Source organism: Opisthorchis viverrini (genome assembly GCF_000715545.1).
Source record: "Opisthorchis viverrini unplaced genomic scaffold opera_v5_17, whole genome shotgun sequence".
NCBI classification, from domain to species: Eukaryota; Metazoa; Platyhelminthes; class Trematoda; order Opisthorchiida; family Opisthorchiidae; genus Opisthorchis; species Opisthorchis viverrini.
Window position 1 is genome coordinate 1,332,952 of NW_008751673.1, and position 20,420 is coordinate 1,353,371.

Sequence of the window (20,420 nt, forward strand, 5' to 3'; positions counted from 1 at the left end):
CCTGACCCTTGAATGCGGACTGATGGACTTTTGTGTCCCAGTTACTAACCTTAGTAACTGCGCGGAAATTTCCTGGTGCCTTACTCGGAAAACTTGGCTAGAAAATTTTTATTAAAAATTTTCGACTGATAAGCTTTGCTTGCGGCCACTGCTTGTCCAGACAGCCTTGAAAATACATGGATTATCTCTCTGTATCTACAATTACGAAGCTCCGTGTCCTCTTTCGTTTAGCTCAGTTGAACTATTATGGTGGTCATGCCGCGAGCTTTACTCATAATTACGATCAAAGCACTGCGATTGTAACCCGACAGTGACCCAAGTGGTTAGAGGGCGAATTTACTGACCGGAAGGTTGTGGTTCGAACCCGACCCCTGTCTCTCAACTCCCCTTGTCTAGACTTGGGTAACCTGGCAGTGTCCCAGCTCTCGGGTCGCATGGCAGTTAGGCATCGAAAGGGTGCTACAACGGGGCGATTTTTTGTGGCGCTGTTTGAATCCATTGTCGTCGAACACGTCGACTGCAACTCAAGCCGTTGTCGCGCAAAATGATCCCTTATTCTGATGCCTACCAAATCACCGTTGATCATAAATTCAGCGAACAGCCATCTTGATGGAGATACGTTGGTAGCTTGCATGTACTTTTCTTGGAGAGTACAAGCTCAGCGAAAACTAGCAGTCTTGCTATCGTTTTACACACTGACTTGGGGCACTCTGCCCAGTGTATTTATCTGTGCAACTGGGTGTCCAATCAGCTTCATGGGGTGCGGTACTCAGGTCCAACTGCATCTACTTTCAGCTCAGGACGTACACTGCCCGAATTATTACCTGACCGTATCCATGGTATCGGTTTGATTTTTCCCGTTTGACTCCTTAGATAATGTCTCATCTTTATGCAGTGTCAAGCTTCGGAGGACCGGCACATTCGCTGATTTTCGCAATCTTTTGTGCCCCTAAAGGGTGTGTGGGTCCATGCCACGACTGATCCATATTTACTTACTGATAGGGTTTTACACCGATGTGTGTTTAGGCGATCAAAGTCTATCTTTGAAGATTGCAGGGCTTGTTGCCCAAGAGATAGTCACTGTCAGTTTCGATTATTGTCTTTGCATGTCAAGCACTTAAAGCCGCCAGACAGAACTATCAGGCTCCGAGTTTCTGTTGAAGTTCACCATCCGGAAAGTGCGATGTTGTAACCACCCGAAGGCTTTCACTGTTTCCGTGAGATGGAAAAGCGGTCGAGTGCACTAGCAACAGTCTGGTGCATAATCGCCTTAGTGTTTCAATGTCCCAAATGAATTGCAAAGGCGTGTGAAATCCTGTCTAACTTTGTCAGGATTAGTCGCTACCCACTTGTGCGAAGCTCATTCATCCGCACGTACCGGTCTTCAATAACCTAAATTTACTGCACACATTGAAATGTTCTAAACTCAGCCGTTTTTCATTCATAATCTGGACACGGTGATAAGACCATCAAGTACCCTGAAATAACATAGGCAGTTCAGGCAATGTGGTCTACGAATAATCGGGCTATGTGCAATTTTGGTAGTCCACGAAGCCTGTTTGGTTGTGAACCACAGTGAATCTTCTCCACACAGTTGTTTAATGTCGTTCTGCTCCGCTTCGCCGCCCCATTTCATGAGAGTAAAGGTTGATACTGGCCTACTGTAGCTTAATAATTCTAACGGTTCCCGATAACTTGCGCTTTTTAATATGAATAGATCTGTTTTCCTTAAATGTTTTGTCGGATCTGGCTGCGGTTTTTGAGTATGCCGTAGGTTCTGAGTTGGGTTGGTTTGGGTTCTTCAAGGCATATAAATTGCTACCTATTGTTCGGCGCCATTCTCCCCTATCGGGTCTCTTTAAATGTTGTCAGCGTCTATTGTCGGCCGCTCGAACCATATAGGATGCGCGGTTGGGTTACTGAACTGGAGTGCTGATGCATCTTTCCCTTCTCCATATTACCATCCATAGAGAAACGTTTTCTCAGATACACGGTGAATTCATGCTCGCGACTTCCCTGGACTCGTCAGACACTGAACAGATCGCGTCATTCCTTGAAGAGTCAATCAAAGGTGAGAATAAGTTCCACTCATTAACGAAGTCGTTATTCACATCCTTTCCGCACTCCCTTGCTGTTTTGTGGATGTAACTCAATCGCGAGACAGAGGACGAGTTGCAGCTTCTCAGAGCGTATGGAGCAGATACTGCGAGGCAAAGTAGTTGAGAGTGCACTTTACATCACTTACTCTGGTCGAAACCGTTCATCAAAAGATTTGTTCTTCCCGTCTGATCTGTTTATATATCTACAGCTGCTCGTACTTAACACTGGATCTCGAAAATGACGTGATAACTTGTAGTTCCTTCCAAGGACGCAGGTGTAGCTGCATTTAGGACCAACGTTTCCGAAGACAGTACAGTAAAACAACCAACCGCGCGTTCCTACTAGGTCGGATTGGCACAGCTGAAACGGCGACTCTATCACTCAAAGATATATCGGAACCAACGTTTGGTAGTCATTTCTATAGGTCTGTTGAACGGCCATTCTTATATAGAAACCCTTACCCTCACTTCCTTTCTGGTGAAATGAATTCAGAGTTGAACACTGGCTCATCCGCAGGATTGTCAACATGAACTGGTGGGTATTAGCATAAAAATAGTTGCTGTGTATGTGTAAAACCGAACGCATGAGCGGATGAAAAATCCACCTGACGGTAACGTCTTTCATGTGCGGATGAGAAGACGATCTTTTTCATTCCGAGTTTTACCACCGATTCCATTTTAGATAGAACAAATGAGGGTTTAAGGAGAGACACGCTCATACATATCGAGCGCACTGGATTGTTTCCGGCACCTAACCTATCCATACATAACCATTATGGTTCCACTATAAGTAAAAAGCGGACACTGGACTCAGGATAGTCGGTAGGGCTTCCAGACCCGTGATACTTTTCCACCGAGTAAACAAAACGTCTGAATGTGACCTCGCTCGATGCGGTAACTTAGTAGACAGTGACAGACAGAACTCAGTTGTCTAATAAATTATGAACATGCGTCTGTTATGACTGGCCTAATGATATCCATTTACACTTGCTAACTGGTCTCGGTAGTATATCTCCTCAGTGACTGGTTCGCCGATTGATGCTATCTTCAGAGGTAAGCTGGTACAAATGTGCGAGCTCATCAAGCGATTGTGCGCCTTGAATAACCAGCTGTGAATTCCATGTCATTGAAGATAGAGTGGGTCGGCCTGATCCTAACTACCACACAGAGGTAGTCTGTCGTTCATTACGCATGAATATTCGCCTCCCGTTTGTTTTAGCAAATTAGCGTGTAGTATGTTGCCAAACAGGATGCGCGAGCAACACGGTCTGACCACGTTCACAATCTAGTCAGCTGTAACTTCTTGACACTGCTGTTTTTCAAGACAAAACCTTGCATGTGCTTGTCCAACCAATCGACTGCATGGATTCATTATGTCTCCCTTTTTGGTCCAAGGTAACTGCGAAGGATTGATGGTCAAAACTTTGGATCGGAATTCCACCTATGAAATTGCCAAGCGCTCACACAACTGGCTTAAATTGAAGAAGGACTATTTGGACAATGTGGGCGATACGCTAGATCTTGTGGTTATTGGTGGATTTCATGGATCTGGTAAAAGAGCTGGACGATACGGTGGATTTCTACTGGCTTGCTACGATGCGGAGTCCGAAGAGTACCAGACCATTTGTAAAGTGAGCTTGTCCTTTGCAGATTTTCATACGAAGTTTTCGCCATTCAATCTTTGTCTTTCTGTTGAGTGCGTTATGGCGTTTCGACATTCTCACCCACCGCAAAGTGTCCTGCGTCAAGCGCTGGATGGAATCAGGTGCATCGTTTTTTGGATTTTCGAGTGTACCCAAGCAGCCGAATGTTTTCAAGCTTTATGTTTATCCGCATTGCTGACTTTGACCGGTTCTAGCGTGATCATACGTCCCACGACCGTAGAGAAATCCGATTTCAATCAGTTCTCGGACACACCAGCCATATTTTCACCTATGTAACACCTTGCGCAGCGGCCAACCCCCGCGCCTTGCATTGTCGATATAGTCGACCGCGCTGTTTTGCAGCAATGTCTAATTAGCAGGAACATACGAAAGCCTTATAAGGATTTCTTCCTTCTCTGCTTAACGCACAAGAATGCCTGTGAGTAGGTTGGTACCGTTGCCCCATCTTCAGGTTTGTGGAGGAAGAGTGGTCACGTGAAATACTTACTGCCTCGGAATTCAATTTATTTTCCTATATGACAGGTCTCTGATAAAGTACCGCCGTTTTGCGCCAGTGAACAGCGGGTGTTTAATACTGCTTTCATTGTCAGTGTTGGTGGATGAAATCGACGGAAACACATAAGGCATTAAGTACAGAGACAAGGCAACTTGTGTTCAATGGTGGGTGCTGCGTCACGCATCCAATGGACATCCGGTTGGCTGCCAGTGTCTGTCGTCTGTCTGAATACAATGTTGGGGCCTATATTTGCCGGTACTTTCAGAATTGGCTTAAATCCTGGATCATGTCTTCTTGTGCTTCCTTGATGAAGCTTCACAAAGAACAGGTTCTTCACAGGTAAAGCCGATATACGTATTCACCAACCTCAGCCTCTTACTCAGAATCAACGTACGGATACTGTTGGCCACACAGTCACGCCGTAATCTCACGTTACTCTCAAACATTACCAGTCTTGGCGAATGCCCTGACCATTTGACGGATTTTTAACCTGGTTGAACCCGGTACTCTTTCGGTTGATTCTTTCTACCCAATGTATGTTTGAGCCTGAGGAAGAGTTCACCTCGTCATGCTGCTTTGGTGATGTCATGAGAATTTTTCCATACACCAAATCCTTAGGTTCGGCTATGCCAAAGAACGTTTATGTGAAATAACCACTCACCATGGACCTACACAAGTCGGTAAATGTCATCTGACACTCAACCGGCGGCTGCAGATCCTCTGGAAATGTCCATAACACTGGTAGTCACGCGATCGAGCTCACTACTTCAACTTAGCACCCGTACGTGATTTCGTATGCTGTGTTGCTGTTCTGTTCTCGGTGACCAGGACCACTGAATACAAGAACGCGCTTCATGACTGAAGGCCTCATAGGCCATAGACTAGCAGCTCAATGTACATGATACCCCTAAGCTTGTTAGTTCCTTGGAATCCATGTGTCTAGGTTTTCATTTGCCTGTATGCCAATAAAACTTTACACGACGGCGGGAGTGTACGGGCACAGCTTTCCAGTAACCCATGAATGTGTGAACATTATACCTGGAAGATCTTCCGTAGAAAATTGTGCTATGCTGGAGTTGGAAAACATCTTAGTAGAGTCCGCTTTCATCAGACTAAGACTCGTAATCATGAGAATTATCGTTTCTTTATTATTTTGCAGATCGGCACTGGTATGACAGACGAAGATCTGGCAAAGTTTTCGTCATATTTCAAAGACTACATCGTGGATAAGGCCAAAGCATATTACCAATTCGCTCCGGGTCTGGTTCCAGATCATTGGTTCGAACCAACCCAAGTTTGGGAAGTGAAAGCGGCCGATTTGAGCATATCGCCAGCACACAAAGCGGCCGCTGGTCTGGTAATTAATTTTTAACGTTCTTGACGTCCATATGATTATGCCAGTGACACACGCAACTGCTGAGCTACATTCAATGATTCCACGAATGTAGATTATTTCCTGTGAACATGCACTTCATGTTCAACCTGTTTGCCTGTTCCCCTACGGATGAAATCCACATTAGAATAAGTGTAGGTGATCTCAGAGCTATATTGCACGTTAGTAGTCTAACATTAAGAAGGCTACTCAAATACGCAAGGATGGCTAGTTCTAATAAGCTATTAATTTATTTAGGTCAATTACGTATAGTCGAGTTTTTGTCTTCATTATTCACGAAGTCCATAATTGTCAGACTTTGCAAAGAAAGCGTGATCAGTTCCTGCAACTCACACGAGCCCATCGGGTCCAGAATATATCTGCTTATGCTGGTATGCGGCCTAATAGAAGCTGTTCAGAACGAAAGAAGCGGCTGATCGTGATCGTTCCACTTGAAACCAAAGTGCATGATACAATTCAACCAAAAATATTCGGCTGGATGATGGGCCCCTTCGCAGAAATAGATCTGATGTAGTAGGACCTATTGCTCAGCAGACGAGAACCAGATATCTTTTTTTGACATGTGAACAGACTCCTTTTGCGGTAATTCCACTGCGGATTTTTCCCTGATGTCTCTCTATGGATACCCTGTTGCTTGCCTCAAGGTAAACTAATGGTATCTGCCTTAATGTTGCTTACCCGAAGTGTAAGACAGGTTTTCGTTGCAGTGACCCCATCATGAGAATGAAAAATTCGGCATACGTGAAGGTGTTGTACAATCACGAATGATGAAGGCATCTTGTGGTCTTCAAATTGCCCCTCCTGCATCAGGGAAAACTGGTCATGTTTCAACTTCCTCTCATATTTTTATTCCACGATGTCAGCGTTTGCCTCTTCTTTTTCAGGCCGACCCCGAAAAGGGTATTTCACTGCGTTTTCCGCGTTTCGTGCGCATTCGTGATGACAAGAAGCCTGAGGATGCTACCACCGCACAACAGGTGTATGAAATGTACAAAAGTCAGGAACAGATAAAAAATCAAGATGGAGGACAGATGCAAAATGAAGACGACCTATATTAAACGGTTTTCTGTCTGTCATATTTATGTATCATTTTCTTTTCTAAGCTCAGGATATCATAAGATTTACGCAGCAATATATCTGTATTTACACCCACTTTGGACAGTTATTGGTTCTGTACGAAAACTAGGACAAAGTTAACAAATATACAATCACAGAAGCTTTGGGAGTGCGCGCAATCGCTCGATATCGAGGATGCGACCGTGCTCACTGTCACCAACCGATCGTTGGTCAGCAGTCGGTTTCGTTCGAGTTGTAGGTCCCACTACGACACAGGTTCCGGTTGAGAACTGAGACGTTTCACTAAGCGTGGGAAATAAATTTGTGTTTGGGACACATTTAGTCTGCGGATCTGCGAGAGGTGAACGTTCCAAGCATAAACCATCAAGGATGTTAGGCACAGTATTTACGGGGAAGTGGAATACTTCTGGGCTTTGTTTTATTGGTGGACACAGATGAGGCTCGTTTCGATGAGCATTCCTCTCCGTCTCCGCGTTTAGACCGACCAGCGACGGTCCGCCAAGCGGCGTACTGCTGTAAAACGCCTTTTTGCTTCTCGCCGACTCCTGTTTTGTATCCAGTATTCCGTGTCTTTCCAAGTAACATTGTGTAGCCAAGCTCATATCTGTTGGATTAAGTCCACCATACCTCGTTACTGTCAGGGAATCCACAGAATCATCTTCGGTACGCCTTCTGTCTCTGTCCGATGCTGTCTTCTTGGGCGACTCGATTTTCAGTCCCAAATACTTTTCCACCAGAGCAGCTAAAAACAAACTCTGATCGGTTTCTGTCGTTATTTGACTATCCATTTGTTGATCGGCTTGTGCTGAAACGATGCTAAGTTGTGCATGGGTCACTTCTTGATCACTGGCCAAGTGATAGTCACATAGGTTTGCATTTATCAGGCTCGATGACAGGGTGCATTTGGAATTGTTTTCTGACAAGCATCTGAAACAAGAATGGGGATTTTTGTGGAAATGCAATTTTGTCTAATCACAGATAGCTCGAAACACGTGTTTCAGGATGTGACAAAACAGGAAGTGGTATAGAGCTATGATCGCAAATATAGTGTCCCTGTGAACGTTAATCAAGGTATGCTTAGATGTTCAGCACATTATTACAACCTAAAGCTTTGAGGTGGACACCCATGGATTGGATCGATCTACGCACGTGGTGAAATAACGGAGAACGAGCGGTCAGTTCATACCTTATTGTCTATTGGTGCACTCAGTTTGGGGACGATCTATCTCAGGCGCATGCATTACGACAACCGGAGATTGATGTCCACCCATCCCAGTAACCGAAATAGTTTGGAGTCAACTAGAGTTTGATCAAACAATAGGTATGCTAGGTGGAGCGATTGACTTAGGAAAAACTAATGATGTGAGAAGTTTAATAATACACGGATTAATCCCACGGGAACTAAAAACGCTCATGCCAATTACAGACTATCCTTTTAATAGCGGTTTTGTGGACTTCGTCTAACCGACAAGGATGATCCATGAACTAATGCTCATCTCAACGAACATCACCAAGCTTAAAAATCAGACATACATTTATATATATAAACTACTTTACATTTGTCCTTTAGTCCGTAACAGCCCTGTTTTTTTCAACAAGAAACGATAACCTGATTAAGTGTTGAGGACGCTCTTTCGGGAACTTTCTTGGTCTTTCACCACATGAAGTTTGCTTAGTATTTCTTACTGCACAGGTTAGGCTGTCGTCATCACCATCGTGGAAGTCAACAAGCCAGTAGTATGAGTGGTTGCTTCACGGCCATGCAGTAGGGCTCTGTGAAAGGAGAAAGGATAGAAGTGGGGACTTGGTGCAGAAAGCCCTATGTCTCTAAAGAAAAGATCTAAGTGCGAGGTGCCTATACCTCAAAACCACTGAAATTAAGTTGGAGCAACACACCATCAGCGCGATTGACCAAACTTCCTTTGCGAATCACATCGAACACAAGTCCAGCACACACCGACAGGCAAGCTGTATCTGGGCCATCTGACTAGGGAGTAAAAGCCGGCTTGTCACTGAGAATGGTTGCGCTCAATATTCTATGGGCGCGAAAATACCGCAATACGGGCTTTCATTTCGCGTTGCCACGTCATGGCCTATCCCCAGTGGAATTCTCGCCAACAACGGTTTGGAGTGGAAAACATGGCTTCTTTCGGTAGACGGCAGTCGGGCGTACGCACTACACGCCAAATCGTATCTGCTATTCCAGCGAATCCGTCTCATTGTCCAACACCCCCTTACGGACCGTTTCATTCCGTCGGTGCTATCGTCAGTTAACGACGCTCATAATGCGAAAGCAATGGTGATCAAATATCTCAAGACGTTTTGGGCCTCCAGATCTGAGGCACCAAGTTTCATAGCCACAGAGCAGGACTGTTTTGATGGTCGTTTTGTTGACGCCGTTCATTAGCCTCAGTGACTCAAACTCGGCAGCTATTGTTCGTGCCTCGATGATGCGTACAGTGACTTCATCTAGCATAGTGCAGTCACGGCAGCTGCTAAGATAGGCGAACCTATCAACAAGCTCAAGCTCCTGATAATGCATTTTCAAGGGGTTTCATGGGAGTGGGAATTCCTGAAGCAAGACCTCGCACTTTGAAAATGGAACTGCATGCCGAAACGACACGGTACTGCTTCCCATAGCCGTTAGATAACGTAGCAATGTTGTGCACATAATCCAAACCTAACAACCTTTCTCCACATGTGTTCTCGACTCAGAATAACCAGTTGAGTCATCCCCTATCGTTTGCTTCCTTTAAACCTTTTTTCTGTTAGGCAACTCTAAATAGAGTGACACTAATAACTCACTGGAAATTGCGAAAATCACTAATTTGACTAAAGTTCACTTGCAGGGGCCCAGATCCAAGTATACTTACGTGGCATTTGCATAGCGACCGGTTATCAAGTGACTATCCAGCAAGGTATCTGAGAGTTGAGTGGTTTTAGAATCGTCGCCCTCATTTCTTGGTAGAGGCGGGTGTGGTTCCATATCAGAATGGAGCCAGTAAGCAACGCGTTTATTGGATAGTAATGCATTGCTCAGAGGAATTTCATCTTGTTCGCTCACTGGTTTCTGTTGCCCATTCACACGAGTTGTACTGATGCTGCTGCTGCGGATGTTCAGAGGATAGTCACATACGCTTCCGCCGAAATCTGTTTGTGGCCTTAAATCATATGCTTTCGGAAGGTTGGAATCGCTGCTGATGGAGCGGTTTCGCTCGTGTTTTGCTCCAGATTTTGATTGTCTGTCCAAAACAGCTTGTATGCTTGCCTGCAATAACGAAAAGAAAGACAAGGCGAGTTATGTAGTATATCAGATTTCGATGAAAAAGATCGTACGCAGTTCCCATTGGTGGTCTGCAGCGCAGAGGTAAAGTAAACCGACCTTCTTGCATATTAAATTCGGAAAGCCACAGGAAGTCAACTGACTGTTCACATAAAATACACAATTCACGGGCCCATGCGGATATGACTCTTTCGGGTAGTGAAAGCAGAGCGAAACCTCTTGTCAATGCTGTCTTGATTCTATTCGACATTGGGTAGTCGATCATTTGTTCGAAGGCGCCGCTACCCGAACGATGCCACTCACTGCTTTGCTGCTTACAGCGATCGGTCTTCCGCGGGGAGCGGATGAAACATTCTGACTACGATGGTCGTCTAGATACGCCCAAACAGTTGATTTCAACTAAGTTTCACACCTCACTGAAATTCACCAGATGCACCAACCGGTCGGCTGGTGCGTGAACCCAAGGACAAGGTCCTGAAGCGTCCATCTACAAACATTCGATTAGTTTCACTGAGGACTAACAGAGATTCGGCCACCTATTTGTAATGATAGAACATGAGCTCATAGAAGTACATCATCCCATAAACAACGGATTCCCGGAAAAGAAGTGACTACTTCAGGTACTAATGGAGTTTGGAAGATGAGTGTGTCCGATGCTCCAAACTAGAGTCCTCTAATTTGGAAACAACACAAGACACTAGCATGAGCAGTGTTGCCCAAATAGAGCAGATCTGTTGACGGTAAGTAAAGTATACTGAAATAAAAAAAAAGTCGAGGAAACTCACCAACAGATTTGAATAGCGATCTGGCACTCCAGAACCATGTTTTCCAGGTGGTGAAGAGTTAGACTAAAGAAATGCACACGAAGAAATAACGACTAAGTTAATGACGTGCACATGTGGCGAAAATGAACATCTGTTGATGATGCTGACCCACAAATGCTCATAATATGAGCGAATCCGATCCAAGTGAGGTCATTCACATTAATAGAAACTTGGTAGCGTGTTAGTAAATTTGGGGGCGAGATGGATCAAGCGATTGGAGCGCGAATCTACTGACCGGAAGGTCCGTGGTTCGAACCCGACCTCGGCCACTCGACTTCCCGTCTAGGCTTGGGCCACCTGACAGTATCCCAGCCCTCTTGCCTTATTCGTGTGGCATGACAGCTAGGCACCGAAAGGGCGCTACAGCTGGACGGTTATTAAATTCGAAGGAGATATGAATGATTGCCTGCTCAACCTGAGCCTCAAATTAAAAAAGACTGAAATTCCTGAGGTAGCATGCCGTGTTCTGTCTCACCCCAACGTGCAGTGGTCTTGGCATGTACAATGTCACATATTGATTGAGATACCAGATTCTGAGAGCGAGCCGACGGGTTTTCCGTTCGACTGATAGATGTTCTCCCCTTAACTCTAACGGATCGTCCAACAGCTGAACATCGGATGCTACGATTGGTCCCATGATAGTAACGAAAATATCAATAATCTTACCGCCTGTTTAGTGTCACTGTGCGGCAAGCTTAGGAGAGATGCGAAATCCCCGAGCGTCGGTCTAGTAGCTCCATGAACAGGATTGCTCGAAACGTCCGCTCCCGTTGGCCGAACATGTTTGACATGGTCAGAGCAAGTCGTTGAAATTCCAGGAGAGGCATTGTCAGTCCTTTTCAACTGCTGGGTGGCTGTCAAATGAGGGGAAACACAAATCAGGCGCACTGTCAACAAGTGTTGCAGCCATACGAGGCACGAACTGCACTTACCATTCTCCGCTGGGGTGACGCTGCCGGTCTCGATTTGTGGGATTGGCTTGACGTATAATTGTGTCGTGTTTACTGCAACATCAACCGCTTGGACATTATTGTGTAGCATTTCAGTAGCCTGCTCACACCCCGCCGATCTTGAAACAGCCTCCGTTTTCTTTGCCTGTCCGTCACTGGACTTATCAAGCAGAGTGCAAATGATTTGTTCCAACCGTTTCAGTTGAGACGGAGGAAGCGTTGCCAATAAGGAATGTAAGACGGTCGGAGTGGATTTATGTGATTTTCGCTTCTTTTCGCGATGGGTCGACGAATCGGATGGTTCAACTGATAGCTTCGAATTTTGATGTTCTGTTTCTACACGATAACGAGCGGGATCATATGCCGTCAGAACGTCATCTTCACAGATTGTGGGAAGTGGTTTCTTTTCAAGCAGAGGCAGATGAAGTTCATTGGTAGATGACCGTTGAACTGAAGATGAACCAGGAGGCTGTCTAGGAATAGCATCATTGGAACATTGTAACGAAGTTTGTAACGCAATTAACTGGGTGTCACTTTGAGAAAGTGAAGACTGCATCAGTTCACAAGTGGAAGTTGTCACACCCTCCTCGAATAATAAGGAGGCATCTGGGACGTTGAATTGGGTGACAGGGCTGCAGAAGCACAAATGAGGGAGTATGAACGGAGGTTTTGACAGCCTAGTCTTTGCCGTTGAAGCCTTCAAAGGAGGCATAAACGGGACGATTTCTCCCCGGAAAATGCCAACTGGAAATGATAACAACTAAAGACTGTGGAGGAAATCCTCCCATTGGTTGAGTGCTACCTAAAAGACCGCATACAAGCAAATACCCACAATGTAGTGCACATCGTTCCAAATGAACGAAGTGTAGCTTCCTTCGAAAACCTGTACCCATATTGTAGCGTGCGTCAGAAAGTTGGGAGCCAAAGCAGAACGGTTTCACTTTTAGTTACGTTCGCAAGTGATCTCGGAAGCAGCTTTAATCAACGTCTATAATGTGCACACGGTTTCAAAAGGTTTCCTCCGAACGTACAACTGCTCTGGTGTGGTCCGGCCACGTTAGGATGTGCGAAGACACTAGTCAAGCGAACGCAACTTCAGCTTTGACTGGAAGTGGCTGGCAATTTTGGTGAACAACATGTCGACTGTTGTATGACTGATCCGTTTCAGGTAACCATTCAGAACCAGCGGACCCAATAACAGTAACCTCATAAGGGAGTGCATTAAATCTAATCAGTCGTGACATCCCGAATAGCTTTTGCATGGACAACTTTCTACGTTGTTTCCTTTGCTCTTATGGAAACTACAATCGCTACATGGTGTTTGATACCTTATTACTTGATGATAATTATTTCAAAGCCTACTACCACTTTCGATGACTACCTGATGAGTCTGGAAATGGTGAAAGTGGTCGCGGACGATCGAAAGGTTATCCTCAGCCCTTTAAGTAGAATCGTGCGAAAGACGCTTGGATTTGTTCGAGTATCATGCTAACACCGGCATAAGTTCAAACGAGTTTTCAGCTTCCTTTATTGTATACTTGTTTCTATAGTCTTCTGAACGTTAGAATGACCACTTCGACCAAACAATATGAGTGGATTTCAATATGGTTTCCGGATCCACCCGCACGTACTCTGACACTTGTTCGTACAGTCTCGGGCGACACCAAACGCAATAAACGTGATCGTCGTTGGGCTGACCTTGACGCCTGTCCACTACAGCACTAACTTCACAATTTCCTCTATCACCCGTACTCTTTGCTTGTAACTGATGGCAAAAATCTCGGGTCATGTATCATCACTTGGTGACCCTTTCTCAATGAGTGCGTGATGTTCAAACTGGAGTTCACAGCCAGTCCTCAAAAACCGCGAAGAGTAACATAAGTAATGTCAGTACGACAGGTGACTGCGACCATACGAAGCAACAGATGTCGAATAAGGTGTAGTGTGAATCCGAATAGCGAATTCCAAAATGCTGCACCACAGCAGTAACGGTTCGTACAGGTACAGCAACAATCCCGAAATACATTAGAGTTTCAAAAATAAAACAATCCAAGCCACGAACTGATTGCCTGCTGGGAAAGAATGTGACGCGTGAAGTTAAAATTAATAAGACCCCATGCATTGAGAAATTAATGTATTAAATAGTATGCTTGTGAAAGGTTGCTGAATCATGCAAGTCTGCTTCTGAATGCTTGAAACGGAGGGGACAGACACGACATGGTACTCTGGTCTGCCGACCGAATTTGTTAGTCGTCCAGGTTCATGACAGTTTCCCCCCTTAAGGTTCGAGCTGTAACAGTTAGGGACGTCTGTTGTGTGTGAATAGGAAACGCCACTCTGCCGAACTAGTCAGGGAATTGCACATCAAAATTGGTGAGCATAAACGTTTCATTAATAGACCACTGAGAAACGTAGATGAATAGCAGGCGATAGTCAAAGATTTGGCAATGGCGGGGCATGTGCTAGACACTGGGCATAGGACAGATTTATAAATTGTGGACATCCTGAGACGGAGTTTAAGATTCACACTACAGCGACTGGTGGCCGAGGCGGTGGAAATCACCAAGCATCCCAGCGTAAATAGAATAGAGGGGGTAGAAGAGTTTTCAGCAACATTGTGAGTAGTTTCCTTTATGAAGAAGAGGGGGTACAACTTGCAAACGTGTGGAGAGCAGCCTTAGATAAGCCGAGATGACACGAGGTGGTGTTCAGTTATCAGCGAAATGGTCTGGGTCTAAAAGTACAGAATCCAAATAGAGTTATATCCAACTAACCACCCCCACCCCCATCCCCAAACCAATTGTCCCGACGCCCTTTGACGAACACAGGTGGACAAAATCCGTGAACGAAAAATCCGGGTTCATCATGAAGACGAATGCTCCCCATAAAACCAGTCTATCGTAAATGTTAGTCATCCCACTAACCAACAAATAGGAACATCAGACTGAACACCCAGCACTGATCACGTCGGCTAGTCATATGGAATCTCACGGATTGGTTCCCTGACTGCCTTAAAACCCAATCAACCTACTCACTTACTTACATGGCTTGACGAAGCTTTTGTGTCAAAAGCGAAACGCTGCCCAGCAACAAATCCACGGATTGTTTACCAAAACTCTTTGAAATGTATCGGTCTTAATGCTATAGTATGGTTGTATGGTGGTGGAATACTGGTCTTTCAGGTTAAAAAGCAATGAAGGATGGATTTTGGGCCCCATTCGAATGTGATACTGAAAGTGCCGAAAGGCGGAGGACCATCACGCTGACAGGACGTGCGGTGTGGCGACCGATGATACAAAACTAGGGAAACTGGCCGGGTACAGGATAAACTTACAGTGAAAAAGTATCGTCATATTCGAGCTGCTTGGACAAATCGGTCGGGACCCTCGGGGAAATATACGAATTTTCAGCTTCCTGACCAGCCAAGGACGCCGTCAAAGGAACGTCTTCAAGTCGTAGTGTGCTGACCGGGGAGAGATAAGGTCGAACTGCAGCCTCTATATTTTCATATAAAAGGTGTTGGGGAGCCAGGTTCAGATCAAAGAAGGACATTTCCTTGCTGTCGAAACACGGGGTTCCCAAAGATTGAACACACCCAACTCCTTTGTATAAGTTGAAATGTACTTTTGAAAAATTGAAAGGTTGATGGAACTTTGTGGCCTGCACCAGAAGCAACAAAATGAGAATCGTCAGGAGTTAAAATGATAAAAGCGACACACTCGGGTAACCGTACCGGGCGGTGAGCGTGTATGGTGCCGCGTATTACTGGAATATCAACTCAGTAGGATGTATGCGAAGGTATTTTACTGAGCATCTCTGTCGAGCGCACAGCACTGTGATTTAAAATATGTATTGATACATCAAATGAATGCTCCGCATAGATAAACGTGACCAGATTTGCACTCATTTAGTCTTAAATTGACCTAAGGAAGTCTTGAATATGGCGACCGCGATGAAAGCGTCAGAAAGGACTTCAGTCCAAGAAGTAATTATGAAAACAATCGCTTCGACCAGATAGCCATCTAGATCCAGTACGGAAAAGAGATAGCGGGATCCTGGAGCCACCTATTGCAATCACGCCAGTCAAACAACTGTGTTTCAGGATTCGGAAAGCGGATAAACAACGCAGTGGAAGACACAAAGAACCGATCAAGAAACAAAACTTATTTGTAGTGTATTTTGTTGCTCTAAGTACGGATGGATGACGACTGGCAAGAAATTTTTTATTCAAATTCGCATGGAGAATACCTTAGGATGGTGATACCTAACGGGTACATCCTTGAATTCGCAGTGCGTGTGGTGGTAACTAGTCAAGGGGAATGGACCAAATGACAGCCGCTACTACAGTATAAAATTTTCTGTTGAACAATGGCGGACCATGTGCATTTCGAAATCGGTCAGAAGTCGAATACATGGGAGATGTTGGAATAAGACTGGTTGTTCCATGAAGAGAATTTAGTTACAAAATACACAGGCAAGTTGTTTTCAGATTCCTGCGCATGTACAATCCCATTGGTGTAAGAAAGGTCACATCTCGAATATGAGGTCTATACCATGGGAGGACTCACCGCTGCGGCTGGATCACCCATTGTTGAGTGAAGATGCCGAATTCCATGAAGCTGCGTTGTCCTCGCAAAATCGAATCCCCAGTCAACTTCAAAACAAGCCGGTGGACCAGTGGTCGTACCGTAGAATAACAAAAGCATGGAAACGTTAGGTATGCGCCGGGCATCACCAGACCACAAATGGGAGGTTGATGGATTGATGTATCTTCTGTTCACCTGCTTGCTAAGAAGAAACCGAAAGCAAGCGGCCCAGACACGCGGATCATCGACAAACTGGATTCCGGAAATCCACCTGAAACGAAACGAGTGATAGAATCGAAATATCAATTCCCGACTAGCCTGAGCCTACTTGAATTTAACGTCCACTGTTCGTCAGAAATGCGCACAGACAGGAAAGTGTGTCAATCGATTTTACCGATTTCTTAAATCGTACACTCAGAATAACGAAGACCGTCACAAATCCTATTCCTGGAGGTTATTATTCTTTTGGATGGAACGTAACTACATGCCTTCCGTTCTATAGGCTGTGCTGCCAAGCTACTTGTTTAATTTTCGTCTGATGATCTAAGTCAGTTGACCTAAGTTTCGACGTGTGGTTGCTTGATGTACTTTTCGAACTGGTACTTCTTATGCCTATGCCGATTCGGAAGACTGAACGCTGCGAACAACTGGTTTTGACAGCGCCACAAATGGGGATTACAGTGCGCTCAAAGATGCTATCTGTTTGAGTGCCCAAAAGTCACAATACAGCTATGCAAACTCTGGACAATAAGGTGTTCACCCACCCAACCGCGCACTAATGATATCTCCTCGTATGGTGACGAAACGTCTGCAAGTCGATTACCAAGCTAAGTGAACAGATCACCTGATCAACAACCAATAAACTCACCCGAGCTACCAATACTTGGACACATTACCAAGGTGTTCATTAGCAGACTAATTTCTCAGCTTTCCACAATTTCTATTCGGGCGGTTCATACTACTATTCTGGTCATCGAGGAATTGTGCTTGTTGGACCGGACTACTTCATTCCAAGTCCGGTAACCGCAGAAGTGCATTCGGGGCCGGTGAATTTCCCTGAGGAACTGGCATGTCCTCAGGCACTCTTGGATTAACAGGTTATTGACGTTCGGAAACAACAACAGTCAAAGGGGTAAGCAACTCGGAGGTATTCGCTCTCACTGGAAATAACAGTCCTATTTGCAATACCACTGGTGGCTGCGAGATTACAGCGAACATGTTATCCTGCTACTGGGGAATCTAGATAATCAGTTGATACCACCAAACTTGAGACGACCGCCGACTCCCACATATCACATAAAATGGTCGATGTCAGAAAACCTGCACAATCTAATGTCAAAAATGTCGCGATTTTTTGACGAATTTGCCGTACAGTGCACCCCCTCCTAATAACCAACGCTTCAGAACCTGTAGTACTACTGGAAGAGATGACTTTAGCACACATAGAAATGGTTACAACCAGGGTATCGCAAACTTGCAGAAAGCTTCACAAATTGAAGCAAATGTTTCACGAGGAGCATTTGCCCCCAGTTAGTCAATCTTTTCATTGCAACTGAAAGATAAGCTATCACATCCAGCCTAACATTTTCCAGACCAAATTACCAGAAGAACAAGGCCAATGCGAGCTACTGGTATAGAGATAGTTAACTGACTCGGGCCTTTTTATCTCAGGAACGAAATCAGGTGTTCTGCCATCCGGACAGCACCGTATGGACAGCAGAAGTATGGTAGCTAAGAGGAGAAATCACAAAGGGGATCGATTGAGTTTCAGTGCAGCAGCTCCTTCGATTGGTGTGAAACGTAGCGGCCCGCACACTATCTAGCTGGGTGCGATGAACACTTTATGGTGCGTTGTTGGTACTGGTACTAAACTGTTTGGCTGACTGGTGGATAATAATGTCGATAAAACAATTTAAATCATCCTCAACAAGAAATATCCCAGCAGGTGCAGGGAGAAGAGAACCTGGGGAGCATCGCTCGTTAAGGGGACTGTTATGCAGAAATTAGCAAGAGTTACTGAGCTCATGAAGCGCATTCAAATTAGCAAGCCTAGAGTCCTCATAGTGGCATTCTCGTCTTTTGGCAGACGCTGGTTCTTACAAACAACTAAAACCCGTTATATTGCTTTCCCATCACTATTCGAAATCTGTCACTCGAAGCAACATACAGAGGCCGCTCACAGCCCATGCGATAATGGCGTTTTCGGCAAGAAAGGTGGATTGTAGTGAAACTTTAGTGCTTTGACCAATGATCCTGTAAGCCGACAAAACCAATGTATAGGATGCCATAAAGCCTCTTCAATATGAAGCTTCAGAAAAACACAAAACAAAGGGAAGTCTTGAAATAAAACTTTGCACTTTGAAGGTGCAAAACATGCCGAAACATAGAACCACCTCCAATAACCTGTTTCAAGAACACTGCGCATCAAACAAAGCGAAACCGTTCGCAGACTTCAAGTCCATGACCTCTTTGCAAAAGTGGTTCCGATAACAAAATACATGATCATTTAGAGTGTGCATTCCCTGATACGTCGATGACAAAATGAACAAGGAAAAGTGGGAAACCTCGAAGAACTCTATTTGTTGGAAGGATGCTTTTAGGCAGCACCCTGAATCGACCAGAGGCATGGGAATAAAAGTGCGACGAATATCAACGAACATATGGACTTTCCCACCTGGCGAAGGATAATTAGGCGAGTCGACGCCATTGGAGTCGGAGGTTTTTCTAAAGCCGAGAAAAACTGTGGGTGTTGGTCGGCCGTATATGTGGCGCTGATTAAGCACGTAAAGAAGGTCGAAGTCCTGCTTGATGACCTTGGAACCGCGTCTTACATGTAGTGCTAGTGTAGATGTCGCAATATGTGGAAAGTCAGTCGGCCCGAGTACCTATCTGAACACCAGAAACCGTGTCACAACAGGCGTCAAGCCAACACCTCTGTGGTTTCTACATTCACTGCGAATACCCTTTTTGAAAATGGGTACCACTATCGATTCATCCCAGTTGTCTGGGACGGTCTCCTTCTCCCAGATGGACCCAAATAGGCTAGACAGGCACTGGCTGCGGAATCCACCGCCATCCTTGAAGAGAGCAGGTGGAAGGTCGTTAGGACCAGCAGCACGATGACGCTTGAGTAGAGAAATACATTCGAATACTTCTGAGACTAAAGGCGGCTCCATATTTTCGGTCCACCTTTCTGTCGAAGGCCAGGATTCTGATTAGAGGTTGCAGATGGCCAACTGAAGTGCTGCTCGAAGTATTGCACCCAGCGGTCCAAACGTTCTGCTTTGCTGCATATCAGAGCCATTTTGGTCCCTGATTATTTCGCTGACAAGAGGTTTTCGAGGACCAGTCGAACGAATCAAGTGGAACAGCTTGCGCACGTTTCCAGCATTCTTTGCATCTTCCATTTCTTCGGCCTTTCGGGTTCACCAGGCTTCCCGGTCTGAGCGGACACTCATTTTCACCTGGCGTCGAATAATGCGCCCGGTGGAGTTGTGGTGGCGGCCAGGTGGAATCTGTTTCCGTGTCTCCAGCAAAGACACGGTCCTATCAGAGATCCAATGCTTGGATGAGGTTGGCTGGGTTGTACCGCAAGCCGACATTCCGGCTTTGAGTAGCGCTTTGGATATTTTTTCCCAGTGGCCATTTATATCCGACACCGTACCTTCCGGCAGGCATTCGAGGAGCTGGTTCTGATAGTTTCGTTTGACTTCTGGGTCTACTAGCTTCTCAGTGGCTAAGCGAGGTGTGCGCGCTTTCCGTACACCTGAAGAGCGCAATGAAAAACACCAGCGTACAAGTGCATGATCGGAGTTCATGTTGGTGTTCCAGAAGAAGTGGCAGGGGGGGGTCGACCCTCGCCACCGATAACTGACGGCGATGTGGTCTATTTGGATTCGGCGCTGGTTTGAAGGGTGGGCACCACTTTGTCAAGCGATTTCCGCTGTTCCGGAAATTCGCAATGCAAAGGAACAATCTGTGATCGGTACACATCTGAAGTAAGCGGTCTCCGTTGTCCGTGCGTCTCATTTCCAAACAAAAACGACCA

At 45.4% G+C, this 20,420-nt stretch overlaps 2 protein-coding genes across 2 annotated transcripts in view; one reads left to right on the top strand and one right to left on the bottom strand.

The window, feature by feature from the left end:
- Positions 1-7,131, top strand: part of T265_01569 (hypothetical protein) — a gene marked incomplete at both ends in the record, with an annotated part of 44,357 nt that extends 37,226 nt beyond the window's left edge. The window contains 4 exons of the mRNA XM_009165628.1: positions 1,971-2,071; positions 3,495-3,730; positions 5,419-5,616; positions 6,537-7,131. Coding sequence (XP_009163892.1) covers positions 1,971-2,071; positions 3,495-3,730; positions 5,419-5,616; positions 6,537-6,710 — 709 coding nt within the window. The remainder of the gene's footprint in view (positions 1-1,970; positions 2,072-3,494; positions 3,731-5,418; positions 5,617-6,536) is intronic.
- T265_01570 (hypothetical protein) lies at positions 6,861-19,548 on the bottom strand (the record flags this gene model as incomplete). The annotated part of the gene is made up of 8 exons (XM_009165629.1): positions 6,861-7,656; positions 9,603-9,997; positions 10,798-10,860; positions 11,503-12,418; positions 14,150-14,290; positions 15,121-15,446; positions 16,355-16,643; positions 19,277-19,548. 8 exons carry the CDS (start codon positions 19,546-19,548, stop codon positions 6,861-6,863), a joined length of 3,198 nt encoding a protein of 1,065 aa, XP_009163893.1.
- Between the last annotated feature and the right edge of the window lie 872 nt (positions 19,549-20,420).